Raw genomic sequence first — 16,091 nt, 5'->3', positions numbered from 1 at the left:
AAGTTTATTATTTGATATACAAGACATAGATCATAATTACCATAACTAATTTATGCAGTAGTTTTTTCATTATGTCCTGTGTGCTTTTAGGGTTTCTCTAAAATGTTCTTCTGTTATGGTTTCTCCACAACATCTCCCAGGAGGTCATGGGTGCAGCTACATTCACCTTTTTATCCTTCTCCAGCAGCTGGGACCTACCAGCCTTCCTTTGCTCCCTTGTGGCAGGCCCATCCACCAGTCACCCTTGCCTTCTCTCCAACAAGTCGCAGCCTATTTCTTGCCAGCAAGGCTTCTTCTACTTAAAGCATCTTCCTCCATTGGAGGGTGCCTGAGCAATAGGTTCTTAGCTTGCTAATTCCTGCAAAGGTGTGCTGTATTAATTTGTTTGCCTGTGTACTGACTCTCTTTCCATTTCCTGGATATTGACCCTTTGCTATCTGATCTCAGACTGTTTATCGGATTGCTTGTACTTTGCCTGCCCTGATCTCAACCTGTCCCTGACCATGATTCTGCATGATCTTTCAGGGCTCTGCATCGGTGTCTCTGACACTGGGTCAGCTGCCAATCACATAGAGACTATTCCAGGAGGTAGTAGCCTGGTGGTTCCCCTGCAGTGAAGTCCCGATCCCTGTACAAGCTTAAAAGGGTGAAAACCAGGAACTGCTAGGATAAATCTAAAGCCAAGTGTGTTGGTTGAAAGAGTGGTCCCACATCCTCCAACACTTTCTAACAGGCCATAAAATAATCGACTTCATGGAAGTACTTTCAGATTTATTTTGAACGCCTTATCTTCTGTTTAAATCTTCTCGCCTTATCTTCTGTTTAAATGACATATTCATAATGTTCATAATTGCATCCATCATCTTATTGATGGTCATCCACTTCTACTCTTTGAAACATAATTGCCTTTTTTATTGTCCTTTGTCTTCCTGTAATATGTCTAAAATAACATCACTAAAGTCATTTGTAATTTACATGGATGGTTGTACTTGACTGTATTCCTGTCTTCTGAAGTCTTTGTCAATAAAAAAAAAATGGCCTAATTTCCTTGTTCTTTTGTAGCCTGCACTGACTTGTGGAAGCTAGAATCTAAAAATACAAACCTAACCTCCACCAGAACAATAAAATAGTTTGAATATGGCAAACACTATACTGTCATGTAGGCCCTCAAATTCCCTCCAACATCCCATGTCGTTCTACAGGTCAAATTCTGTTTAACTAAAAGCACTAATATTTAGAAAAAATATTTTACAATGCCTAGTCTTTAATTTGCTGTTCAGTGAAACTATAGAGAAACCCAAATATAACCCAACACCTCTGGCCTTTATTCATTAGTTTTTTCTGGTATTTAAGTTAAGCCCTAATATAGTGAATTTGGCTAAACTGCATTACCAGGCACAGGCTATGGTCAATAATGGTACTGTTTTTTCTGAGGAGGGAGCTCACTTTTTCTAATCCTAGACAACCCTTTTTTTTTTTTTACTTTGGTTTTGTTCAAGCTTCACATAATGATCATAGGTAATGTAAAGAATATGGAGGCAATATACCTGCACTATTATATTCTCTGTTAAAATATATTTTGTGCAAATCTCTCTAAAAGTTATAAGGACAGAAGTAGTGAAATATAAAACCCATGCTAACTACTAGTGTAACAGCAGTTATGGATCGTTGGTTTTCACCCACCTACCAGGCTCCGTCATTGCTCGCATCCAGCTACATTATAGGGCAGGTAGCATCAGTGATCTGCTGCCAGTGTCTCTCCATGCACTGTTCCGATCCTGGACTCTGTGCCTGCAGATGCTATACCTTCTGGAATCCACTCCAGTTTCCTTTCTGCCCTGGACGCAGCATGCCTTCTAGCCTGTTTCCTGTAGCACCTTGGTAAGGGCAGGCGCATCACTTCCTGTGATGTAAGGGTTTTGCACATGTGACCCGTGCGATCAATCCCATCCTGCAACTATTTTAGTGGTCTAGCCCTCTTCCCAGATGCCTGAGCGGCAAGGTTCTTGTGTCCCGCAAAGTTGGTGTTATCTGTGCTTGTGTTCCTGTAGAACTTATGCGTGCTTGTGTTTCTGGACTCCTCTACCTGTTTGATCCTTGCCAGGTTTGCCTCGAGTTTCATCTTGCTGCCTGGATTGCCTGACCTGTACCAGTGTCGCCTGCCCTGACCCATTTTATTGTTTGTCTTTGCCTCTGACTCATCCTTCGGTTCTGCACTGTCACTTCTGGTTACAACTTGGCCTGCTCACTATGACTGTATCTCTGGTACCTTGCACTGGTACCCCATGGTCTGCCTGGACCAGCTGCTTTCTAGAGAAGGAGAAAAGGAGCAAGACAAAGGAGAGAACTAGAGAACCTACAGTGTTCATGGCCAAGCATTGGAGTCAGTAAGGTGACCATGTTACCAAAAGCTTTTAAGACTTTACTGCAGTGAGGGACACTGTTAAGACACCCTTCACATCTTGGAATGATCTGGCCAGTTGTATCTCTAAAACCCTTATCCCTCAGTGGACATTACAGCCAGCATTGCAAAAGTACCATTGCCAGCCACTGATTCTGAAGAAAGACACTTGAGACAGATAGTGTGGGAAAAGGTCCATAACTCCCATCCTCCAACTCCATACTGTACATTGTGATCTGGGAAGAATTGCACTATGTACAGTTGGAACTGTGTTTTTCTATCGTTAAATGTACTACAACTCCTATTTTTCACTTCAGTAAAGAGAGACATTTATTCTACTACATCTGGCCTAGTTACGGACTCCTACACCATATACCCCCATTGCACTTGACATGCCTTGCGTTACACCCATACCAACACTCAACATCATGTGCACCTAGATATCATCAGGCAGGAGTCCCAACATCAGGGTGTGCCCCAGGGGAAGACAAGGTGCACCCTCCTTTAACTGCACTGGCCCAAGGGAGCAACTGTGTGAACAAAGCCACTATAAAAGACAGAGCCTCAACCAGTCCCATCCTCCACTCCCACTCTTCCTGGGTCGCTGCATATACTTAGTGATTGACTGGCATATTAGTGTGCATACAGAGATAGCTGTCAACCACTAAGTAGTACCACCTACTGGACTCCTAAGCAAAGAAACAGCGCCAATTTACATGAATAAAATACAAGTTATGCCTCATTCACACGTCCGTGCTTAAATCCGTGAAAAAGTGGTCTGTGATTCCTCTGTGAAGATGACCGTGCTGGGTCCGTTTTTTGCTGTCCGTGTCATCCATGTTTCACTGACACTGAACAGCTGAAAAATAATTTTCAAAGCATCTCTTCCTAATGATTCGTGAAATGTGGATTAAAAAACACGGATGACATCCATGGTTTTCACTGACCCATAGACTATAATGGACGTGATGGATCTGTGAACAAACAAAATAGATCATGCATCCGTGCTAAAAAAAAAAAAAACTGACCCATGGACCATGCTAAAATACTGATGTGTGAATACATACATTAAAATGAATGGGAAGTGGAGAACATGTACAGCACATGTCCGTGGAACAATGACGTGTGAATAAGGCTTAATACTGACTTTTTTTCTCTGAAAAGTATATAACAAGCTGCTCAACTCCTCCTGCTCTATATCATGCTGGGCACAAATCAGACACCATCTTCAACGTGACAGGTTCCCATTAAGGAGATATATAAGATTTAATGTAATGGTCTTTTTCATTCCAGAAACAGCATCACTCTTGTGCTTCGGCTGTGCCTGGTTATTCCAGCTAATAAGGCTACTTTCACACTGGCGTTTCTATTTTCCGGTATTGAGATCTGTCATAGGATCTCAATACCAGAAAAAAACGCTTCCGTTTTGTCCCTATTCATTGTCAATGGGGACACAACGTAACTGAGCAGAACGGAATTCTCCAAACAGCACTCCGTTTCAATTGGTTTTCTTTCCGTCATGGGATGCGGAGCAAGACGGATCCGTCATGACCCGCAATGCAAGTCAATGGGGACGGATCCTTTTAACTCTGACACATTAGAAAACGGATCCGTCCCCTATTGACTTTCAATTGACTTTCAATGACGAATCCGTCATTGCTATGATAAAGATAATACGACCGGATCCGTTGATAACGGATGCAGATGGTTGTATTATCAGTTACTGAAGTGTTTTTTGCTGAGCCCTGCCAGATTCAGCAAAAACGTTAGTGTGAAAGTAGCCTAATACTCGTTCCAACCTTTTTTCTTTCACATCAGAACATATAATAGAGATCTGTTAGTCAAGATGAATGAGTCTTCAGTCTCATTTCCAATAGAGCGCACACTCATAAGCTTTAACCCCCATAGTAGTCTCATCGATCTCTCTACTGAATGGACTACTGGGATACATTCATTCAGATTACTAGTAGGGCTGCCTTCTTAGACACCGGGTGTTGTGACTTTTTTCATGTTGTATTGTTCTCTTTGAACATTTTCATAATTCTATGCCCAGATCAGGATACAGTTGCATCATTGATGTTTTTAGTGTTTCTGTTTTTGATTTCAGAGTCGATGTCTGTCACCACTAAAAACCCAGTAGTTCCTGAGCCATCGAGTGGACATTCACCGCAGTTATCAAATTAGCACCTTAAATAAGTTTATATACTAAAGAGATAATAAAATATTGTATTGATGTGATTTTTTTTTACTATCCTATTTATCATTGCATGTAGTTATGATTTAAGGAAACTCCTGAAAACCTATTGTTGGAAACAATTGTGGTCGGCTACCTATTCCAGCAGTTAGATAGTTTTATATGACATCCATTCAGATGAATGGTGCAGGTCAAAAACACAAATCTTTCCATTACACCTGATCTCTGAGTAGGCTTCACTACTGGTTTTGGCCAGTTTTTAATCTAACAGGGCCCCAAATCTCCTGCTTCCACAGACACAGAGTTGCATGAAAAATTCTGCCTGTAGCTGTCACAAAAGGAAGCTTAGGATACACATCTGTAATCCTGTTCAATGGGAACGTAATAAGTCTGAATGCCTTAGTGGTTGCTTTACGCAGTCAAAATTTTACCATTTCACTGTACAGGGAATTTGGAGATTTGTATGAGAACACATTGCCCTATCCATATTGTGTATACCAAACACTTTAAAGGCTATGTACACCTTTGGGGACAGTTTTTTTTATTATTTATTATTGCATTGCACTTATTTTGATCTAAAAATCATTTTTTTTAATTATCTTTATTAAAAATATAGAATTCTAGCAGCAGCCTGTGAATTTGTTGTCCTTTCCGTCACCTGGGGAGCAGACGGACTTCTTATCTCTGCTCTCTGACATTATAAACACTCATCAAAGCTCAATCTTTATCTTTCTGATAAGAATGTGGCTTAAATAAGCGTTTAAGAACTCTTAGTAGTTTAGATATGAGGGTTATTAGAGGAGGCACAAAGTGAAAGTGAATGTACCAGTCACACAGTTAGAAAAACAGTTAACCCTTTGTGACAGAACGGCTCAATATTTTCAATAAAGTCCAATTGAAAATATTTTATATATATATATTGAAATGCAATCATAAACAAATTTCCTCCTAAGGTGTACATAGCCTTTAAGTTGGCAATTTCAAGAAAATATTTGCTGGTCAAAAGTTCATCATGTGTATTCCCTGTTTATATGCCTGTACCACGATTCACATGTACATACTGAGGGTTGATCAGCTGTCAGACGTTGGCACCAGTAAGAAATCAGTGCATTGAGATAAATCTTATAGAAATCCCTTTCCGCCAATCAAACATGGCAGGTCTAAATTTCAGTGCTCCCTAGCTGTCCTCATACATATTAGATAAGCAGCAAATGCCAGAAGATAATGACTATAGCAATGTAATAAGCAAGCTAAGAAAAAGATGCAGGTTATACGATCCCCCTCAAATGAATGCATTGTTATACAATTTTGCTATGTATTTGTTGTAGATTTTTTATTGTTTATGTTTTGCAGTTGTTTTTTACTAAATTTCTTCTATCCAGGGTTGTGGTTGTTGGAACACATATTACACCAGTACAAGGAATAACTACAGTCTACAAGATCTAAAGGAGTGAATTATTAGTCCAATATAATATGTTTACTGAAAATGAAAGTAAAGTTCTAATGTCTTTCAAGAATTAAGAGAAAAATAAATATTAATGGATTGATACATTCTTTGTCAGTTTTCTTTTACATGACTAACCACACAAAAACAGCCATTAAAATAGTACAAAAAAATTCCTGTAATCCAGGATTTGGTTTCCAGTAAAGAATATAAAATCTCATAAGAACCGAATCAGAAGACTTGTATGATCGGAAATGATGTCATATGGAGGTTTAGTAGGGCCTATAGACTCCTCTGGGCATCGTATTATCGCATTATAAAACACAGTCTCATGTGAATAGATGGTTATTTTAATAAGTAATATTATTTTGGTAAAATAAAGAATGATATCGTCTGTACATGGACCCACTCCATCATTTAAAATGTAATTTCATTTAAGGGGGTACTTACCTGACTCATCAACCTCCACTCCTGTTTTAATGTCTACCGGGTGTTAGATGGTATTAGACAATCTACTGACTGCCTGGATACACATTTAATGATGGGGTGAGGAATCAGCTCCCCCCTAGGGACAGTCATTGAGAGAGAATTTGCATGGAGCAGCTCTTTCTGTACCTCCCAACTTCTTATTTTGCTGTCTGTCTTGAAGGGAGGAAAGGGGAACTAGGGTCCCCCATTAAAACGATTGGTGGGGGGTTTCAGTAGTCTGACTTCACCAATCATTTATGCAGTAGATAATTTATATATATATATATATATATATATATATATATACATATGTATATATATAATTTACATATATGTTGATGATTGGAATACTCCTGTAAAGGGGTTCATGAGCTTAGAGAAACAAGACTACCTTTTTGCAAAAGGAGTGCGCACTTGTCCATGGGTTGCTTCTAGTGTTGCAGCTCAGCTCTATTAGAATGAATGGGGTAGAGCTGCAAGACCAGGCACATCCTGTGTAGCACAGAATTTTTGGAAGGAAACATGGTTTTCTAATCCTGTACATCCTGAAGTGGTTTTTCCACATTTTTTCTACTATGGAGGACAGGTATTAAAATTGGCACTAAGGTATATTGGCTTAGTTGTCCATAGCAGCCAATTACATTCATCCTATCATTTCCAAAGGAGATCTGAAAAATTAAAAGTGGAGTTGGATTGGCAACTAAACCTGTTTTACTTAGAATCAGTTTTGATAAATGTTCCTCCATATCCCTTGGTAAAACCATAATGAAATGTAGAAAAAGACCACACTTGTTTATCACTCATTGTGTGCTCCATCATGAAACACCACCAAGTCCCATAGTAACATTCTAGAGCAGGGGTCTGCAACCTTTTTTGTATGGTGTACTGGAAAAAAATCTAAGCTGAAGCTCTAAGCTGAAATGTATGGGTGATAATGCATGTCACTGCTCCTCTGAATCTGCCTAAGGGCCAATATATGGGGGACCCCCCCCCCCAACCAACCATACACTTACTGACACTTACTGAGTGTGGGAGAGCAGCTTCACTCATTTTAACTGACTGAGGGCTGCCCTCACTACTGTTGGCCATACACTGATGTCCCTTATACTGGTCACCCCCAAAACAATAACAATGAGAGCTCCCCCCCCCTCCCCCCCACACACACAGTTATTACATTTACACTCACCATCCCCACCAAATTCCCCAAATTAGTCAGAAAGCGGGATTCTCACCCTAATAATAATCCCCCCAGCAATCACATTGAGGCTCACCATCCCCTTCCCACCAGGAATAACATGCAGGCTCACCATCCACTCCACCTCCCAAGTAATCAGAAAGCTTTCTCTCCATCATCCCCCAGCAATCAAATGCAAAATCGCCACCCCCCCCCCTCAACCCAAGGTAGTCAGAAAGTTGGCTCATTATCATCCCCCCAGCAATTACATGCTGGCTCACCATCCTCCCCCCACCCCCAAACTAGTGATAGTTAAAGATGGCCTTGCGGTTCGCCCAGCGGTCGTTTCGCGGCGAACTTTGCTCGTTCGCGTTTCGCCGAACATGCGAACATATGGTGTTGTCCGCCAGCGCCATATTCTTTTGCATTGTGCCGAACTTTGACCCATGACACATCCATCAGGTGGGACAGGACAGCTAATTGAGACGTTTCAGCACATGGACAAACACCCTACCCTATAAATAAACCCGATCTGGCAGCCATTTTACATTCTGTTTTTGTCAGTGTAGGGAGAGGTTGCTCTGTGGAGTAGGGACAGACTGTTAGTGACACAAATTGCTAGGTAATAGGGCCACAAAAGTCCTTCTGGTATAGGTGTGCTATTGAAAGGTGTTATACACAGAGGGGCACGATATACTTATAATATACTTTCTAAGGCTACTTTCACGTGTTTTGTGCAGATAATACAACCGTCTGCATCCGTTCAAAACAGATCTGTTTGTATTATCTTTAACATAGCCAAGAAGGATCCATCTTGAACACCATTGAAAGTCAATGGAGGAGGGATCAATTTTCTATTGTGCAAGATTGTGTCATAGAAAATGGATCCGTCCCCATTGACTTACATTGTGTGCCAGAATGAATCCGTTTGGCTCAGTTTCATCAGACGGACACCAAAACGCTGCAAGCAGCATTTTGGTGTCAGTCTCCAAAGCGGAATGGAGACTGAACTGATGCAAACTGATGCATTCTGAGCGGATCCTTTTCCATTCAGAATGGATTAGAATGCAAACTGATCCGTTTTTGACCGTTTGTGAGAGCCCTGAACGGATCTCACAAACGGAAAGCCAAAACGCGAGTGTGAAAGTAGACTAACATAGAAAGTATATTATAGTGCATTTTTATTGTGCAGCAGTTGTGTCGTCCTAACACTTACCTAGGGACGACACAACTGGGAGCAACACCGTCAGAATCCACAAAGCCACTCTCTCGGCGTTCCACGTCCTGCATCTTCTCCTTCTCTCTCCTCCCATTTGTCCTCCACGCCACCTTCCACCGTGCCATTGTCGCGTTCATCTTGCAAAAGGCAGGCTTCCGTTGCCCAAATATTCAAACATAAAAACTTGACGACGCCGGATAAGACTTTTGCCCAATGACTGACCACTGGCTTGTCGGAACTGCTAGCCCGCCAACTACTGCCATATAAACTGGTGGACTCAGAGACCTTTAGAAAATGTGTTGCCATTGGCACACCGCAATGGAAGGTCCTCACAGAAGGGCATCCCAGAGCTATATGGCCATGTTCAGCGGCAAGTGAATGTATCTCTGGCACACAGTGTCGGTGCCAAGATACATCTGACCACAGACACGTGGTCTAGCAAACATGGGCAGGGAAGGTACATAACTTTTAATGCCCACTGGGTGAACCCTCTGACGGCTGTCAAGCATGCAACCCGTGGATTTGGTGTTACCGCCACGGATTGCATGCAGGCCTGCCTCTTCTTCTCTTCCTCCTACTCCATCCTCTGTCTCCTCCTCGGCTGAATCCTCCTTTTCCACTACTACCGCCTCTTCCGCTGAACCCCCAAGCTCCCCAGAACCTATTCGACATGCCAGGTGAGACCTTGCCATGCTGTGCTGCGGCTATTGTGCCTGGAAGACAAAAGCCACACCAGTCCTGCACTGCTTTCAGCTCTGCGGTCACAGGGCAATAAGTGGCTAACCCCGCTCAATTTGACAGTTGGTAAAGTGGTGTGCAACAACAGTGCCAATCTGCTGAGCGCACTGAAACAGGGCAAAATGATACACGTTCCGTGCATGGCACACGTTCTGAACTTAGTCGTGCAGCGATTCGTTGCCAAATGCCCCGGGGTCTAGGATATCTTGCGGCAGGCCAGGAAATTTCTCGCCATTTTAGAAGATCTTACACGGCCATGCCTCCAATGACCGTCTAATATACCTCCTGCCACATAATAACTTGGTCTTTTCTGTACGGTGAATGCCTAATTGTTGTTTCCTCTGAGGAATTCTACACCTGTGACGACATGTGTTATCAAATTTCACCCATTATCATTTGGGGTTTATTCAAGAGGGGGGATTTCGTTAGCCATGTTTTTAATCCAATTTAATATTTGTATTTATTTTAAACATTTGTATTTGACATGCATTTGTACTGGACTACAGTAAAATCGTTATCCAATGACCGTCTAATATACCTCCAGCCACATAATCATTTGATCTTTTCTGTCTGGTGAATGCCTATTGTTTGGGGCCTGTACTCCACTAGCCTGCAATAAAATTGTTATCCACTGACCGTCTAATATACCTCCAGCCACATAATCACTTGATCTTTTCTGTCTGGTGAATGCCTATTGTTTGGGGCCTGTACTCCACTAGCCTGCATTAAAATTGTTATCCAATGACCGTCTAATATACCTTCAGCCACATAATAACTTGTTCTTTTCTGTACGGTGAATGCCTAATGTTTGGGGCCTGTACTCCACTGACCTGCAGTAAAATGGATATCCAATGACCGTCTAATATACCTCCAGCCACATAATCACTTGATCTTTTCTGTACGGTGAATGCATAATTTTTGGGGCCTGTAATCCAACTGGCCAACAGTAAAATTGTTATACGGTGACCGCCTAATGTTCCTCCAGCCACATAATCACTTGTTCTTTTCTGTATTGTGAATGCCTAATGTTTGGGGCCTGTACTCCACTGGCCTGCAGTAAAATTGTTATCCAATGACCGTCTAGTATTCCTCCAGCCACATAATCACTTGATTTTTTTCTGTACGTGAATGCCTAATGTTTGGGGCCTATACTCCAGTGGGATACAGTAAATTTTTTATCCATTGACCGCATAATGTACCTCGAGTCACATAATCAGTTGTTCTTTTATGTCAGTTGAATGCCTAGTTTTTAGGGCCTGTACTCCCGTGGCCTAAAATAAAATTTGTCTAGGCTCCAGCAGGGCACATTTTTGAGAATTTCCCTTTAAGACAAATAAAAATGGCCCTTGATTAAAATACATATTTTTTTGTGGAAATTTTTTTCATTGATCCCCCTCTACTATGTCACTTTCCATGTTGTGGGACTATTTGTGCACTTCTGGTAAGTATTTAGTGGCTGCAAATATGACCTGAAAGTTTTCCAGGTTCGCCTGCCATTAAAGTGAATGGGGCCCGCAGCAAACTTGCAGTTCGCGAACATTTGATCTCGTTCGCGCAATCAGGAACCGTCCCAGCCGAAGTTCGTCCATCACTAGTGCTCATTCCCCCATTTCACCATCCTCCTCCCAGCCCCAAAGTAGTCACAGTGTTCGTTCCCCCATTTCACCATCCTCCCACAAACCCCAAACTAGTCAGTGTTCATTCCCCAGTTTCACCACCCAACTAGTCACAGTGCATGTTCCTCCATTTCACCATCTTGCCCCCCACTGCCAATTTAGTCAACGTGCATGTTCCCCAATTTCCACATGCTCCCCCGCCACCAAACTGGTCACAGAGTTGTTCCCCCATCTCCCCAAGCTCACCATCCTGCCCCCAACCCCAAACTGGTTACAGTCCTTATTCCCCCAAGTTCACTATCCTCCCACCCCCAAACTAGTCACAATGCTCGTTACCCAATTTCACCATCCACTCCCCACCCCCAAACTGGTCTCAGAGCTTGTTCCCCCATCTCTCAACATCCTCCCCTATCCTCAAACTGGTCAAAATCCTTCTTCCGCTAAGTTCACCATCCTCCCTCCCACCCCAAAACTAGTCACACAACTAGTTTCCCTATATTCCCAAGCTGACTATGCGCTCCCCATCCCCAGTCTATTCACATAACTTTCTGTGGCAGTCCTAAGGAGACTCATCGCAGCAGGAGCAGCGAGGTAGCAGACAGGCAGGCAGTAGCGTAGCAGAGTCCCGGACTCTGCTATTGCTCCTCTGTGAAGGCCGTGGAAGGAAGCGTGAAGGTTAGGAGTAGCAGACATGGCGTGTGTGGTGCGTCTGAAGATTTTTTTCATTAAAAGATACAGTGCGGTGTGGGGCAAGTGGCACATGGCGACAAGACTGAAAAGTTTTTCCGTTATTTGGCGACAACTCTGGCATGTGCGCAGCAGGTTTCCGACACCTGTTCTAGAGTTATACCTCTGCCATCAAGACGCGCTCTCAGAGGATAGCATTCCATTAAAGAGGACCTTTCACCACTCCTGACCTGCCTATTTTAATAGCTACATGCAGTCCCCACGTACTAACAATTCTGGAGCATCTATTCTTATAGCTCTATGTTGTGTCATTCCTTTATTATTTCACTAGAAGTTATGAATGAATTGATATTAGCCTTCAATAAGGGTACAGAGGGGAGGTAACCAGTTGGGGGGTGTACCTGCACAGTCTGAAAATGGCAGCACTGATTGAATAGAGTGAGTCTGTGCAGGTACAGACCCCAACTGGTTACCTCCCCTCTGTACCCTTACTGAAGGCTAATAGCAATTCATTCATAACATCTAGTGCAAATAATAAAGGAATGGCACAGCATAGAGCCATAAGAAAAGATGCTCCTGGATATCCTGGATATCCCCAGGAGATTTTATCCCAAAGCACTCTCTTCATCGCATACCACTAGGCATTAGGGTCCATTCACACGTCCGTCAAAAAAATAGAACATGTCCTATTGTTGTCCGCAATTGCTACAAGAAAATACATTTTCTATGAGAGTGTCGACAATGTGTGGTCCACAAAATGCGGAATGCACTTTGCTGGCGTCCGTGTTTTGTGGATCTGCAAAACACAAACGGACTTGTGAATGGACCCTTAGGGATTATTTTATCTAGTAAGTCATATCTTATAAACACAAAAATATAGCCTGTTAGGATTGTCTTGTGAGGGAATATATTTTGGCAAGTGAGTAGGCCCCCCACTCATGCATGATGGAATGAGGACACAGTGGGAACTTGAAACAGAACTGAACTCTCCATATGGCACACATGCATAATCCCAGTCCTCAGCTGTGACTCACTTTTAGGGCTCATGAACATGTGTGATGTGGACACATCCACTTGAATGGGTCCTCAATCTGCAACATTCAGTCCACATCGCAAAAAATAGGGCAAGGGCTGCACGCGTTCATGTGCATGAGCCCTTAGCCACAGCTTTCAGCACTCACAGACTGTCTACTGTATATTTAGCCCAGTCCAGTAAAGCACTCTCTACACATGTATTTCTCTCTGCAGCAAGTTGGCTGCTCTGTTCCTCCTGACATGGCATATCATATCTTCTGAATGACTGGGGTGTGAGGGCTTTGGTCAGTTGCCGTGTTATCAGAGCTCCAACCGATGTAGATCCCTAGGACAGTTCACCTATTTGCAAGTGCCACGAGCATTGGCGAAGCAGAGAGGAGTATGGGAGTGGCTCTGGCTGCAATAATTATTCCCAGTGGCAATTCTCACACTGATACTCCCTAAGGCCAGGGCAATGATGAGAAAGTGCACCCTTTCTTCCCTTGGGGCATACCCTGATGTTGGGGCTCCTGCTTGATGATGGTAACTGGGGTGCCCCTGGTGTTATGAGTGTTGTATGGGTGCACGGCAGGTGATGTCGTTGCAGTGGTGGGCATATGGTGCTGGAGTCATTAACCAGGCCAGTTGTGGAAAATAAATAAATCTTTTTTTATTAGAGTGTAGAGTGTGAGTTGAAGTACATCTAACAGTATTAAAATACAGTTCCAAATAATTCCCAGTGCAAATCTTTCCAAATAGCAATGTATGGATGTAGACCTGGATGGGGGTTGTAGTACTTATTCTCTCTATCTCTCCAACGTCTTTCTCTGCAGAATCTAAAGCTGGCAATAACATTCTAGCAAACTTGCCTGCAATTCCCAGCTGAGGGGTACAGGATTAAGCTAAAGTGGGCTATACCGTGTCCGACAGTGAAAGGTGGATTAGCAATGTCCTTCTCACTGCACTAAAGTCTCTATCAGCTGAGACACAGTGAGAGGTCTTGTCTGGGAAAACAGGTATTTTCCTCCCAGCATGTGCTGCTGGGCTGATTTACAGCCAGGTGAGGTTAAATACCGGACCGGATTTCCGAGTTTTGGCAGCCCCTGGCTGTCCTTAAATTGGCAGCTGAGCTCAGAAGCCATGTCTCTGTGTTGGGACCTGGGAGCCTTGTGTCTGGATGAAGGCTTGCTACCTGTTTGGCATGAAAACAGGTTGGTGCTGCTATGGTCAAGGACTCTTTGAGGCATAATTGCCGCATGGTATGAATTAGCACCAACACTGCAAGGTAAATTTTTGTTCGATTATGACTGCTTATTTTGTCACTTGCCTAAAGTGTGAAAGAAAACACTGAACTGTTTGATCCAAAGAACTTGTTGTTGCCTCTATACTGCATCTGCTAATCCCTGGCTGTGACACTCTGCACTGCGATTGGACAGCGCTATAGCCAGGGGAGAAGGAGACACCCACAGAGAAAGACTGCATTTCCTCCCCATTGCTCCGTTGCTCAGTATTAGAATACTGAGCGCAAAATTTGCAGGAGACAATAATGGGGCACAGGAGCACTATTAAAAAAAAAAAAAAACAGGGTGGCAACATCAGTGAGGGCTAGCCCGCAGGCACAGATATTTATCTCACTTACTACAAACCAATGAAAGGTCCTCTTTAACACTACAAAGGATACATATTCTGTAAGGCTAGTTTCACATTAGCACATGCACATCCAGCAGGGTGTCCCAGATGAACAAGCGGTAGTGTGAAACTAGCCTAAGAGGGGGTAAAAGCATTTTTAACAATCTTACAGTCTGGCCAAACTGCCGGTAGGCTGAACAAATCACAACGCCCCTCTACCCTTCCGCCAATTGAAACCTTCTTACCAAATAAACACACATGATGCCACTGTGTTGGGTGGTGATCGGCCACAGCTTTCTTTATTCGATACCGAACATAACAAAACCACGAGCTTTAGAACTGCTCCAAAAACCGTTACATGGATTGGTATGCCAGCCGCTGCCCTCGCAGCGGGCAAGTCCGCCCTTTACACTTCACACTGGGTATTCCGATTGCCTCCAAACCGCCACGGAGGAGCCCACTCACCTACACCGGGCTCCGACCACCACCCAACAAAAACCTGGCTTGTTCAACCCCGTCCTGAAGCCCCGAGAGGAAGATGTCCAACCCAATGTCGGAGAGGTGGACACCATCAGGCCTCAACAATGCACGGTTGTCACCCTCTAGTTGCCGGTGGCGAACGGCTACACCGCCCCGGGATCTAATAAACCTGGAAATGCGTGAATTAATGGTTCTGCAACATTTTTCCATCGCGTCTGGGTCCTGAGCCCCCTGCCAAACCACCCAGGGGATGATCTCCGACCAAACCAGGACCAGTTCAGGGAAAAATGAAGAAAAACGTTCCATATCGGAACACATTAAGGTCATGAGCTCAGCGAGACGTAAGGAGCAGAAATCATTTCCCCCGGCATGGACAACCAGGATTACTGGACCGGAGATGGACCGGCTGATTCCCACAACTTCAGAGAGAACCTGAGGCCAACGAAGGCCCCTAATACCCCGCCAGAAAACATCGACCTCACGAAAGCCCAAGGTCCGGCCTCCCGGTCTGCATTCAGCTCTTTGCGCCGCCCAAAAGACATAAGAGTGACCGAGGATCCATACGGCCGGCCGGGGAATACCTGAAAAGACAGCATATAAATATAAAACATGAAATTAAGAAACAGAACACCATAGAACAACCAATTGCACTCCCTGCGAACGGTGACATACAGTTATGTAGATGAAATATGTCTTTTGTATTATTATTTTTTGTTATATTTTTATTTATTTTTTGTTTTGGAATATGCATACTTGAACCCTGAAACTAGCTGCTCAGATCAACTGCAACAGGTCGGGACGAATATAACTGGCAAAACAACGGGAACGCCAACGACCAATTCGCATAACATCTGCTTCAGAAAGGCTGGCCCTGGCCGCCTCCGCAGCCGCGCCTATACGGAATGAATGCGTACCAAAGTCGCGCGGGTTACAACCTACGGACACTAGACAGCGCTGAAAAAGGGAAGAATTTTTACCCTAACCGACCCGTTGCCAAACGCCACATCCCGAAAATGGAGTCCTCCGG

General features: G+C 43.5%; 1 protein-coding gene across 8 annotated transcripts in view; it reads left to right on the top strand.

Moving 5' to 3' along the window:
• LOC122942501 (keratin, type I cytoskeletal 18-like) overlaps positions 1-6,080 on the top strand; it is a 29,278-nt gene extending 23,198 nt beyond the window's left edge. For 3 of the 8 annotated variants that reach the window (XM_044300163.1, XM_044300166.1, XM_044300158.1), the window contains one exon: positions 185-2,347. In XM_044300163.1, the coding sequence (XP_044156098.1) occupies positions 185-303 (119 nt within the window). In that variant the 3' untranslated portion in view covers positions 304-2,347. Of the gene's footprint in view, positions 1-90; positions 2,348-4,487; positions 5,393-5,977 lie in introns of those variants that run through there. The other 5 variants (XM_044300164.1, XM_044300161.1, XM_044300159.1 and 2 more) reach the window with 5 other exon arrangements.
• Positions 6,081-16,091: the final 10,011 nt, after the last annotated feature.

The sequence above is a fragment of the Bufo gargarizans genome, chromosome 6 (assembly GCF_014858855.1).
Source record: "Bufo gargarizans isolate SCDJY-AF-19 chromosome 6, ASM1485885v1, whole genome shotgun sequence".
Lineage (NCBI taxonomy): Eukaryota > Metazoa > Chordata > Amphibia > Anura > Bufonidae > Bufo > Bufo gargarizans.
The sequence above is the reverse complement of the archived record's forward strand: the minus strand, read 5'-3'. Positions and strand labels throughout refer to the sequence as shown.